This window comes from Chlamydotis macqueenii, chromosome 7, assembly GCF_036417535.1.
Source record: "Chlamydotis macqueenii isolate bChlMac1 chromosome 7, bChlMac1.mat, whole genome shotgun sequence".
NCBI classification, from domain to species: Eukaryota; Metazoa; Chordata; class Aves; order Otidiformes; family Otididae; genus Chlamydotis; species Chlamydotis macqueenii.
This window is the reverse complement of record NC_141562.1, coordinates 39,462,243-39,474,666: the sequence shown is the minus strand read 5'-3', so window position 1 is coordinate 39,474,666 and position 12,424 is coordinate 39,462,243. Positions and strand designations below refer to the sequence as shown.

The window sequence follows — 12,424 nt, the reverse complement described above, 5'->3', positions numbered from 1 at the left end:
AGCAATATTTATAAACCAGAGGGCCAAATTTATGAAAATTAAAAATGGATCAATGGCAAAGCTGTACTGAAAGAAGTATTGCTTTGCATTTGATTATGCAAAACCAAAAATATTTTAGGATAATTGTATTTAAGATGACATAAGAAAAACATTGGGATTGAAACCAATGACATCATTCTGTTAATTAAAGCGGTGATAATTTCACGTAGTTTTCATCTCAGCATTCTGTTTAGAATTCTATAACACATAGGAATGGAGAAACATTTTCATGGGCATTTCAGGGAGAGAAAGTGAATCTGGAAAGATAGCCAACTTGGGTAAATCATCTTAAGCCAGGACTTTCAGTGTTCCCTTTTCCAGTCTAGTTGACCAGTTCAGCCTCCTCACTTGAGTTCTCTGTACAGCATCAGCACAGTAACAGAATACCATTTCTTTAACAGGATCTAGGAAAACTTTACTCTAATGAGAAGGCAAAAAGAAATAACAGATCAGATGTCAATCAATATATATCCCTTGATAGGTTCATTTTACTTGCAGCAAGCCAGAGTTACAAGCTTCAGTCGCAAAGCAACAGGCAGTACGCGTATCTGGCTGCACAAATGTCTGCCAGGTTGGTCCCTGCATTTTCAGGTTGCTGAGCTGTTTCTGGGTTTTACGTTAAAGGCTTACCCACCCGAGTCTCCAGACTCTCAGCTCTTTGGGCCGTCCAGTTTCAATACCTCAAGAACTCCTTTACAAATACAATCACAGTAACAAAAACATCCTTAAAGTTTGCACGTGAGATGGCAAACGAGAAATATTCGGTATAGATTATTTCTAATCTTGGGGGATGACTGAGAGTTTTGGCTTTTTGTATTGGGAGTTCCCTCCTAGAAGCAAAATCCATCCAGGGACTGACTGTACAAAGAGAAAACTATGCAACTGCTGTGCAGAGAGGAATATCCCAAGAGCAGGCTGCAGTAACAGCCTTGCCCAGACCTGGGGGACTTTGATCCAGCACTCTGAACTGCAGTCAGCTCTCCATCTGAAACACTCATCCTAGCCGTTGCACTGCACAGGGAAGTGGTGTCAGAACACGGGGGAACAGTGGCGGTCAAGAGCTCGGATGGGATCGCTGAAGACCTGCGTTTGTACCTTTTGACAAAGGGAGAACCAGTTTGGACACTGAAAGAATTTTCCCATAGGTGTTAGGGTGTGGTTTGTAATCCTTCAGCTGCAGTGACACTAACATAGTTTATGATGGACCAAAGCAATTGCCAGATTATCTCCAAAGATGCATAGGTCTCTACTTTTGGACTCAGCTGTTTCGCTGGACAAGAAAGCGCCATGTGTTTCATTTGATTGAATCACAAGACCTTTTTCCTTCTTTTAAAGGATGCCAGTCTCTGAGAAGACCAAGCTTGGGCACTGATCTCTTGTCAGGACCTAAGCTGTTCAGTCTTCATACAGAGGGCTCAGAATCAAATATTCTGGGGTGGACACTGAACCGCAGCCCTCCTTCCTCCCTCGTCCTGGTTTCAAAGCTGCTGCACGCCAAATGCACCAGTACCCGTGGAACAGAGGGGAGCTGCCCCGGCACATCATCATGCATTACCCAGGCACTGAAGCACAGCAGCCAGTTTTCTCCTACGACTCGGCGATGGCCTGAGTGGGCTCCTCTTCAGGTGTGTTAGAGCTTCCCCGGGGCACCGTGAAGCAAAGCAGGTCTGAGCAGGGCTCTGTCACTACTGCCTGTTGCGTACATCGATACCACTGACATTTCTCTGCAGTGTCGGAGACCGATGGGGGTGACAGAAAGAGTGCTGCTGGAGACCCTCATGCAGAGGAACTGTTTGGTTCTGGACTTTAAGGACTCTGCATCATCTTGTAGAGTTGCAAGTGATAACCAGACTTCAGAGAGAAGCGTTGAGCTTTGCTGCCCAGCTCCTTGTTCAGCCTGGCAGGCACCTGTGTTACGCAGATTTTACTTGCATTGGACTTCAGATAAGCTAAGAAGCAAAAGTTTTTTTCTCATCTTTCTGAAGTAAGAGACATTGAATAATGCAATAAAAGTAATCGCTTTCTATATAAAACTACTCTCTGTAGCTTTATATAGTTTTTTTGTTACTCCCATAAGTGAAAGAACTAGATGAGCGACTTCTAAGAATGAGTCTTATTAAAATATAGCAACATATGTTCTTAATTTCTTAGCAAAACATTTGGTTAGCCTAAATAAATAGCTAACATAAGCAGAAAAGCAAACAGACACACAAATGAAAGGAAACACAAGAAAATGAAAGGAGGCAGAAATAATAAAAAATTTAAGAGGCTGAATTGCTCAAGTAGTACCAGAAATAAAAATCACTCTTTCACAGCATTAATCAAGAGAAAGCATTATGGTATACAGAAAACTGAGCAGGATGTAAAAGGCTTAACACTGTACAAGGCTAAACCAAAACCAGCAACTGAACTAGCCCGCACTTACCCCAACAGCTTTAAAGGAAGCGGCTTGGCAGGGAGGGATGGAGGCACTGTCACGGCCCTGGGCGTTCCAGCACCTGCTGGTCACAGCGGTTTGAGCAGGTAACCCCTCTGCACCCCAGCCAGGCCCATGGAATCAGCAGGAGCCCTCCAACAGAGGCACGACCCTTTTTCCACCAGTCTGGACGAGGTTTTAGCTTTAAGGCTGTGTGACAGCTGCTCTGCCTGTTCCTGTTTACTGTGGGCCTCTGCAGGTGATCCTCATCAGAGAACGTTATTAGTTAACTCTGGTGGTGCTAAAAGACTTTGGAACAGCTGGATCAGCGTGATTACTCTTAGCATCTTTAAAAATAGAATTGGCATTATTTACAGCAACACTAACGGCAGCAAACTGTGCGAAATTCCCCCTTATGTAATGTTTATTGAAATAATTATGTGTTTTTTTAGAGGAACTTTTAAAAATAAACATTGGCTTTTCTCCGTAGGCTTTCTTCTTGATGAAGAAGTGTGAATTTTAAGAATCACAGTAATATTCCTTTCATCATCTTAAACATGTTGCAATTATAGCCATTATATTCAGTAAAGGGCTTTTAATAGAAATGTAATGTCACGGTATATTGCCCCCCTTGTTCCGATGCATAAATTAGGAGCATCTTACAACATTTGCCTCCTTTGCAGTTTTATGATAATTGGAAGCATTTTTATTTTCATCAGCTCACTGAGAACAGATAACCACACAGAATGTCATGCTACTTCAAGTGGTTCTATTTTTATTTATACTGGTTTTATTCAGGATAACTGGATACTGATACAAGGGGACTTGATCCTGACTTCCACCGACGAAAGATGAAAATGATCACCATTCCCTGCAGTAACCAACCAGTAAAAAGACCAACCGGAAAGGGAGCCGTAAGTAATAGCTACCAGTAGAGGATCACATAAAGAGGTAAATTGCAGGATCCATACTGCTTAATTGAACTGTCAAATTAAGAAACAAAAATAAAACTATTATTTTCTGATTCCCTCATACTATTTTGACACAATATAAAATATACAGCTCACAATGCCTGCAAGTCAGAATGATCATTCCTTCCTCGAAGGATACTCATTCACTTGCAGAACTGAGGCATTTGAGAACACCTAGATGAAATAATTCCTGATACGAATTCTTTGATTAAAAGAATAATACTGGATTTTAATACAGAATTTATTTGGCCTGTCCTAGATTAGAGCAGGTATCATGTCTCCCGGTTAAATGCAGGTTGGCTTTCCCCATTGAATGTCAGTGAGATTTTGATGAGACACAACATAGGTGGTACTGATGATCCAAAAACCTGACGAGTTTGGTTCAGCGTAGGTAATTCCGTAAAGTTAGAGATGATTTCATGGCTGGTGGAATGGAAAACTCCAGTCTCTTGGAATCAGTGAGAAAAGAGAGAATATGCAAAAGTAAACACAGATGGGAGAAGATAAACTCTTACAAACATAGGAGTGATCGCTCTGCCTTTTGCAAGTCTCCCCTTGCCTTTTGCAAGTCTCTGCTTCTGCCCAGGTGAAACACAGTCCTGCGAGCCTCCTCTTTCCGAGGCTGCAGTAGGGCTAGTTCGTAGCAGCCCGTCTACAGTCTGGTCAGTAGCCACATGTGCTTTGATGAGCTCATTTTCCACCTCATGTCCCTTGAAGTGCAGTATATATGGATGTGCCTCAGGCTGGAATCCATTTTCACGGCAAGAGGCTGGGATGACGCCCAGTTTGGAGTGCAGATTGTATCTCTGCCTGCTGTGCAGGTGCTGTGCCATCCCCTCCCTGCAGTACCTGGCAGTTCATGGGGCAGGATGGTGGCCTAGAGGGACTTGCGCACACCTCTGACCACAACAGCTCTGGTTTGCCTGAGCTTTTCTCCTGCTTTCCCCAGAAAGAAGAGAGCCTTCTTGCGGCTTTTCTTTTCTGATTTAAGAAAATCATCAGAGCTATTGTATATTAACACTTTCCAGGGCAAACAGACATACATATAGTATCCCCAAGACTTTCACTAGTAAAATGCCTAACTGTTAACAAAATATAAAATACAAAAAGAAAAATGGAAAATGGAAGAGGAAAAAAATTTTAAAAGGATTAACGAATTCTTAGTGGTTTCAAGAACAGTCTGCTCCTCATAACCTCTTTGGTCACCCAGCTTGGACATTTCCCCCTTAGAGGTGCAGTTAGAGTGACATCCAAAAATGTCTTGAAGGATAAATTGTCGTAAAAGTCAGCTTTTAATTAATCTTCATAATTTCAAAAACAAAGTGAATCTCTGTTTCCCTGGAGACCCAGATATGTAAGAAGGCAGAATTTTCTTTCCATTTCTCTTTCCTATGCTGGACCACTGTAGAGCAGTTTATGTATCTTACTTTTTTCTCCTGCAGCATTGGTATGAATTACTGGATGGACTTTTCCATGAGATGGCTGCAGTTGTGTCACTGTGGGGGTAAGCTGCGTTTTTGATGTTCTTGACGTGCAGTTGTTCACTGAGGGGATCGACCTTTCACTGCACGTTACTACGCCGGTTTTGAATAGAGGTATCAGACGTGAGTGCCCACTGAACAGAAAGGGAACCTTGTTTTCAAGTTTTAGGAACAGAAACGAGTATGATTCTGATTCAGAACACAGGCCTGTCTGCTTGAACCTCCAGCACACTTGCACTGTGGGTAAGAGCAAATACCATTGTCTGAGAGGGAACAGGAGGGCTACGTCTAGTATTTTTGACACTAATTTTGCACCATTGTAAATGTCTGTGCACAGGCAATGGTAACCCAGCATTCTCTGGCTGACAAACTGATTTGAGATTGTGAGCATTTCATCCTTCTCTCAATTTCTGTTGGTACAGAGGAGGAGACAACAACTGAGCTCCACCTGAGTTACTCAAGAGTAGACGGAGAGTTAGAATTCTAAGTAAACTGGAATTTATTTGCAATGGTGTTAACATATTGAAAGTGGAAAAGCTTATGTAACCCTGTTTTTCTTAAATATTTGCAAATTAAATACAAATTTCACTTTTCCTAATGAAGCGAGCAGCTGTGGCAGTTTTGCCCAAAGGCAAGACCACCGCTGCATGATTGAGAGCCTGTATAACAAACACCATGTTCAATGTCTGTTGTTTTTCTCCCCTTTTCCTTCCACGCACTCTCCAAAGTCAATGTCCATATGTCTCTCATTTCCCCTCCAACACATTCTCCTTTTCATCATTCAGATGTTGTCAGATATGGCTCAGGATCACAAGCAAAAAAACCTGTTTTTCAAACTGGAACATCATGAACAATTTAGATAATCAAAACATCATTTCCGAGGGCAAAATATAGCCAAATAGTGTTGTTAGTGGCCCAAATTCTTTGCCGTGCCACAGAAGGCTGGAGGAATTTGTCTGAACTCCTTCTCTTATTTCTCTTTGTTCAAAAGGCACCAGCATAGCACAGCAGTCTCCACCAGGTTTGGTATTTAAAGTAAGACTATCCTCTCCCAAATCAAAGCAGAGGGCAAAAATCAGATGAATTTACACCTGACAAGAACTGTCCGACTAAATTCAATATAAACCTCACACAGTTTTCTATTCAAGGTAACGTTCTCCCTGACAATTTCAGTACTATAATTTAGATTGAAATGGGGTTTAGATTTCAAACTCGGCACCTTCTTCCCGTAGAACCCCAAGGAGAAGTCTGTGGCTGTGGTGCTGAGTAACACCAGGGCAGCTCCTGCTGCTTCTCTGTGAGCAGAGAAAAGCCTCCGTAATTATGGATGGGTTTAGATACCTGGCAGAATCATAGGATAGTTAGGGTTGGAAGGGACCTTTAAAGGTCATCTAGCCCAACCCCTAGAAACAAAACTACAATTCTGGTTGTCTTGGCTATGCAACAGTCAGGCCTCATCACGAGGATGAGAGCAAGATGATAATTTTTTGGGGGTTTGTTAGGTCATGTGTACATAGGTGTATGCCTATGGTTGATTTCCTAGAAAGTAGGAGTAAACCTAGTCCTAGCTAGGTTTAACCTAACTAGAGGACTTAGTTTTAATTAGCCTGTATTACTGTCAAGAATTTTGAGCAGCACTTGGTCAGCAGTGCTCAAGCATTTAGCAGGTAAAGGAATCAAGAAACGTGGCGCTGAGACCCTCCTCTGGTATCCGGACCTTAGGTATTAGCACCATCCTTATTTCCCACTCTTTTTACCTTCGCTACATCTTGCAAACCTCTTGGAAAAAGACTGTGGTTCTGTGCTATGGATTTGATTGTTCAAACATTAGTGGAGAATGAGGGAGAAATGACAACTGAGTGGCAGACAGGCTGAAGCCGTTCGACGGCATCGTTCGTACTTTTCCTGCAGAATGTAAAGGAAAGAGAAAGGAAGGCGTGAAAGATGATAGCTCAGAGATTTGCAGTATATTTAAAAACAAACCTATCCCTAAACAAAGCAAAAATTACTGTCTTGTATAAAAGTGTTCTATCTTTTTGTTTGAGGGGGATTCTTTCTGATTTCTCAGAGAAATAGTCTTTAAGAACTATTCTTTGCCTTTGGAAAACTGTTCTTAAATTACACCCTTCAATTGTAATCCTTTTACAACTTTCAGGCTCTTTTAAATAATGACTAACTCCGAGCAGATTTTCTGTAAAGAGTACAATAACTAACATATCCATTTCAAAACATGCTATGAAAGAAAATAGCATAAATGTTAAATTAAAAGTTAGGAAGCAGCATCCCAGAAATTACGGAAGTACTTACTGATGGTGTAACAGATACAATCTAACGGCTGAAGAGGTGTCACTCGCCTCGACATCTCTGGTGTGGTCTGTGGACACTGGAAGTTATTTCTGAGAAACGCAGTTAATTAGGCATTCCATGAGACGCTGCAGTTCCACAAGCCATGAAAACCGGCGTCATGAGCACGTTACAGCTCAGCATTCTGCACAGCCTCCAGTGATGTGGGGTGGATTCTTTTGCTGAGGAGCTCTGCAGCAATCCCAAGTTTTATCACCGACAGAAGAGCCGGAGCTCTCTAGAGCTGGTGAGGCACAAGCAGTGATTATTTAGGCAATGCGGCTTTTCCATTACGTAGTGCTGCACAGAACAAAAATGCAGCATAAGGCTCCTCGTCAGAGCTCATTCCCCGTGTATGTTAACAGTTCCTGCAGAGAATGGAGCAGTTGCATGCTCTGCTGTTCCTGTGTTGGCAAACTGCTTGCAATAGTGGCTGTCGGCCACGCTTTTCTCCGTGTTACTTGAAAGTGAAATCGCAGGCCCAGTAGTTTATGGAGAAAATAGAGATGTTCTGGACATGCTTCTGGGAAAACGAAGCACCTGAGTTATGGTCTGTTTAAAAGCCCTGAAGCAAGTCTTGGAGGCTTCACCCAGTTGAGCGAGGGACTCGGCAGCATGGCAGGGAGATGCAGTTTCTGAGAGGCGGTGGGACATGCGTTCTGGGCCGCTGCTCCTCCTCGGGGCTGGCTGTGTGCCGCTCCCCAGCAGCTGCGGGTCCTGAGCTCTCCTCCGAGCCCGGCTTCCCCGCCAGCCATGGAGGCAGTGGCAGCGACCAGCCCGGCACTGCCATGGGCCGCGGGGCTGGACAGAGCGGTGACGTTCTTCAGCGTATACTGAAGAAACCTGGGATTTCACTGCGGATCTGTGTAAGGGCTCGCGTTCTGCCTGGGGAAAAGATGAAGGTTCAGGCACTAATGATTTTTCCAACTTTGGTTTGGTTTCTTGTATTGCACCTGTTGTGACCAGTGAGAACCATCCCTTCAGGCCTAAACTACCAGCCCAGACTTGTTTGTCCCCTCTGTATTGAAACTCCCCACATAGCATCTTCACACCCGGTGCAGTGAGGATCTCCACAGTGAGGAAGCTTCTGAAACACTGTGCAATCTCTGTACAAGAAAACATTGATTTTCTAAGCTACCCTCTCATTTAAATGGAGTCCTTGTTTTATTACAATAGCTGAATAAAAATCAATGCAGCTGCCCTCACGTTAATAAGGTTAAAAACCAGTGGCGAGCACTAGTGACTAATCTGAGTTGCCTGCGCTTTCATAAATGAGACGGGAATGCTGGTGCCGGGCTGGGCCGTCACCTCATTGCCTCTCGCAGCGAGTTTACAAATGGCCGAACCGGCTGGGGCGGCGGCTGGGGGCAGACCCGGGCCCCCCGGGACGGGCCGGGGGCAGGGAAGCGGGCGCCATCGCGCCCCGCCGCTCGGGCCCCTGCCGCCGCCATCGCCGCCCCACGGCCCCGGCGAGAGTCCCGGCACCCTGCCATTCCCCGCGGCCGGGCGGGCCCCGCTCCGCACCCCGCGGCGGGGCGGGGCGGGGCGGGCGGGGAGGAGGAGGGGCCCCGGCCCCGGCCCAGCCCCAGGCCCAGCCCCAGGCCCAGCCCCAGGCCCAGCCCCAGGCCCAGCCCCAGGCCCCGGCCCGGCCCGGCCGCACCTGCGGGCGGCGCCGCTGCCCTCCCGCCGCCGCCGGGGGCGCTGCGCTGGGGGCGGCCCGGCCCGGCCCGCTCCGCCCGCCCCGCCCCGCCCCGCCCCGCCGCTGCGCCCCCGCCTCCCGGCGCTGCGCCCGCCCGGCTCCCGGGCACTGGGCTCGGCTGCGCTCAGCTGCGCCCCGCTCCGCCCCGCCGCGCTGCCGCAGCCTCCGCGGGCAGCAGGACGGGAGGCGGCGGCGCTGGGCGCTGCCATGCGGGCGGGCGGCGCTGGGGCGCGGGGCGGGTGAGGGGGGCGGCGGCGGGGGCTCGCAGCGCCTGGTCCCGCCCGCGGGAGCCGCCGGGCCGGCGGGGAGCGACGCGCAGGGCATGCCATCCGCCTCGCCCCGATGTTTCACTGGGGCAAGTGGAAGAAGAGGATGGGAGCCAGCGCCTCCTCCTCCAAGAGACCCGTCTTCGACGAGCGGGAGGACGGTGAGTGCGGGCCGGGGTGCCCCGCCATGCCCCGGGACGCCCGGCCCCGCACCTGTGGAGCCCCGCTCCGCCCGGCCCGGCCCGGCGGCTCCCGCGGAGCGAGCCCGGGGGAGCGGGGGCGGCGGGGCCGTGCCCCGGCGCGGGTGTGTCGGCAGAGGGGCGGCGGGGCCCGCGGGAACGGGGCACGGACATCGCGGGGGGCGGGCGCCGGGCCGGCTGCCGAGTGTCAGTCCGTGCGAGGGGATCGCTGGCTTTAACCGGGAGAGATCGAGTGCCGCTGGCCGCCAAACTTCGGAGAACTACTTGTCATCGGAAAATGCTGCTTCGGGATTTTCCTCCCAAAATACGGGGGTGGTTTTTTTTTGCAGAAATACAGCACCGTTGCCCTGGACTTTGGAGATGCAGGGTGGCATTGCAGAGGCGTGAAGGAGGGTCCCCTGGCCATGGGTGGGGAGCGCTGGCGAAGGAGGGTCCCCTGGCCATGGGTGGGGAGCGCTGGTGGAGGCACCAGGCCGGCAGACAGGCTGCGAGGCCCCAGGACAGCGGAGCACTGGCAAAATCTGCTCGAATTTTGCTCTGGATAAACTGGGAGTTAAATACATGTGTTGATTTGAGTTGTCACGGCGTCGTGACGCTCTCGTTCGTGTGAGCTGGTCTGATGGTGTCCCCTCGGCACGGGTGATCAAACCTGAGCCTGGCTGTGCTGCTCCTGGCAGCCGGAGGGGCGTTAGACCAGGTCAGCTTCTGCTGGAGGGTGGCCAGTTGGTGTCACCCAGTATTGACCAGCGATTCAGTGGGACACTGAATGGTTAACCCTTGCATCTCCTACTACAGCAGTGTAGAGAAAACATCTGTGAGAGTGACGCCTCACTGCCCAAGGGTGCGCGGCGCTGGGACTGAGATGCACAGCAGAATTGCTGTTGGAAGGAGCTGCAAACCCCATCTAGCACCCCCATCCCTTTAGACTAACGGTGTGCATGAGGTTGTGTCGATGTGGCTGTGGGGTGTGCGCAGCTCCGGTGGGCTTTGCCAGGGTTTTGCGCTCCAAGTGGAAAATACATTTCTCTGGGATGTGGTGGGTCAGCGGGAACAGCAAGCGAGCCAAGTAAAAATGCTTAAATTGGAGGCTTGACTATATAGTTCAGAAAGCATTTTGTTCTGAACTGAGCCTGTATACAGCCAATAGAGGGAAACTGAGATTTGCAAGTGAATGACCATTGACAAAATCCTGGTAACATCTCATTAGGCATTTTCAAGCAGCACTTTTGCAGTAGAGGAGACTTATTGGGACATTACTGTCTTAATATTGCCTGTTTTTTCATCATTGCTTGTTAGTGTGTGCTCAGAGCAATTACAGTGGTGTTCTGGTGAACCCGTATTTACTGGCACGGCATGGTTGCTATGGAGATCTCTTAAGACATTCCAATAACTTCCTTACATAAAGAAGCCAGTTCATACTTTGGTTTTGTGTGTGACATAATGTGGAGGAATCACTAGTGCTGGCAATTTAGAGTGAAATACGTTTTTTAGTGTGGGAGGCCTCATCCATAGGTGGTTCCCGGTGATGGATATACGAGAGTGAGCCTGCCTGTCTAAATCCCGTGGTTAGTCCCCTTCCTTCTGACAGGGTGTGTGTGAACAGAAGGTTAACGTTTATTCTAGGCAGTAGTAACGCAAGGCCCAGTATTTACTCTCCGATAAATCAAACTCCAAGTGTGCAGATTTTTGGGGCAAGAAGACCCTTGCAGTCCTCTTGCCCGACATCCTTGGGCCGGTTTCAAGACTTTACTGAGTTACTGCCTCAGGACAAACCGGCATGGCTGAGGCAGGGCGTGGTGGGGGCTGCTGGGGGTGGCTGTCCTGTGTTCGCTCTCGGCATACGGCGCCCGGCCCTGGAAGGTTATCCGCTGTTAACCTCACCGTTGGAAACTGTCCTTTCTCTCTAGTCTGCGTCTGCCCAACCTCAGCTTCCTGCTCTTGGATCTCGCCTGGATAAACCGGAGGAGCTTCTGTGTCACGCCCCTGTCTCGGTGTGGTGGCAGGCTGGGATCGTGGCTGCCCGGCATCCTCGTTGGTGGGATGCGTGGACTAAGCTCCCTGGGTCTGTGACTCCGAGGGTAGACTTTGTGTTCCTGAGTCTGTCCTGTGGATATTCTCCCAACTCTCTCAGCTTTCTCACATCATTTTTGTTAGTGCTGGGACAGAACCCGTTGGTTTGGCAGGGATGGAGCCTGGGGCAGGTTGGTGCTCGTGCAGCGCCAGCACGTCACCCATCCATGGACAGGATGGTGGAGCTGTGCTGTGGAGTTGCGCCCCAGGAACAACTGCCCTGCTCCCTCCTCGCTTCCCCGCCTGGGTGCTGTGTTGTCCCCTGCCCCCCATTTTCCCTTGGTTTAGGGAACTTCTCTTGGCTGTGAAGCTGGGTGCAGGCCACGTGCAACCGGTCCTTTGCGTTTCGTCTGAGCTGTGGTGATGGGGAGAGTGCTTCTGCGTCTTTCTGACCCATTTTGGTACCGTGCCTGCCTGCAGCGTGCACGTGTTGCTGTTCCATGTGTGCTGATACAGCCTTTGAAATATTTCTGAGCGTTCTGGAGTTGGGATTCAACTAACCGAGAAGCTGACTTCGAAAGGACAGTGTCTCTGTGTTCTGTGTGTGCTTCCAGACCTGGTACGTGAGATCGGCTTCCCTCCTTCGCGAGTGTCACTTCAGCGGTTCCCTTCGCGCAGAAACCTGCCGCGTTGGTAGCTGCCGCATGCGCAGCGGGGGGTGCGGGCCCCAGCCTGTCCGGCTTGGGATGCTGCCTAGGGATGCCTCCTGCGGCTCGTTTTTGGCGAGGTGCCTTGCACCCTCTTTTGGAACAGAGAAAGCTAGTGAATGGAGGAGGGGAAGAAAAAAAAAAGCAAGGGAAATATTAGAAAGGTGGGACGAAGAGTATAAGGTGAAAGAACAGAAGGGCTGCAAGGTTGAGCGCACAGGGTTGCGGCGTGCTGGAGGCCGCAGTAAGCTGCCGTGAGTCGTGGTGGGCCTGTAGATTTGTCAGTGTCACC

The 12,424-nt window shown here is 49.1% G+C and overlaps 1 protein-coding gene across 1 annotated transcript in view; it reads left to right on the top strand.

Annotated features, from left to right (window-relative positions):
* The first annotated feature begins 9,076 nt into the window (after nt 1-9,076).
* The window catches only part of STK32C (serine/threonine kinase 32C), an 82,368-nt gene continuing 79,020 nt past the window's right edge, over nt 9,077-12,424 (top strand). Inside the window, exon 1 of the mRNA XM_086752532.1 lies at nt 9,077-9,376. Within this exon, the coding sequence (XP_086608658.1) occupies nt 9,292-9,376 (85 nt within the window). The 5' untranslated portion in view covers nt 9,077-9,291. The remainder of the gene's footprint in view (nt 9,377-12,424) is intronic.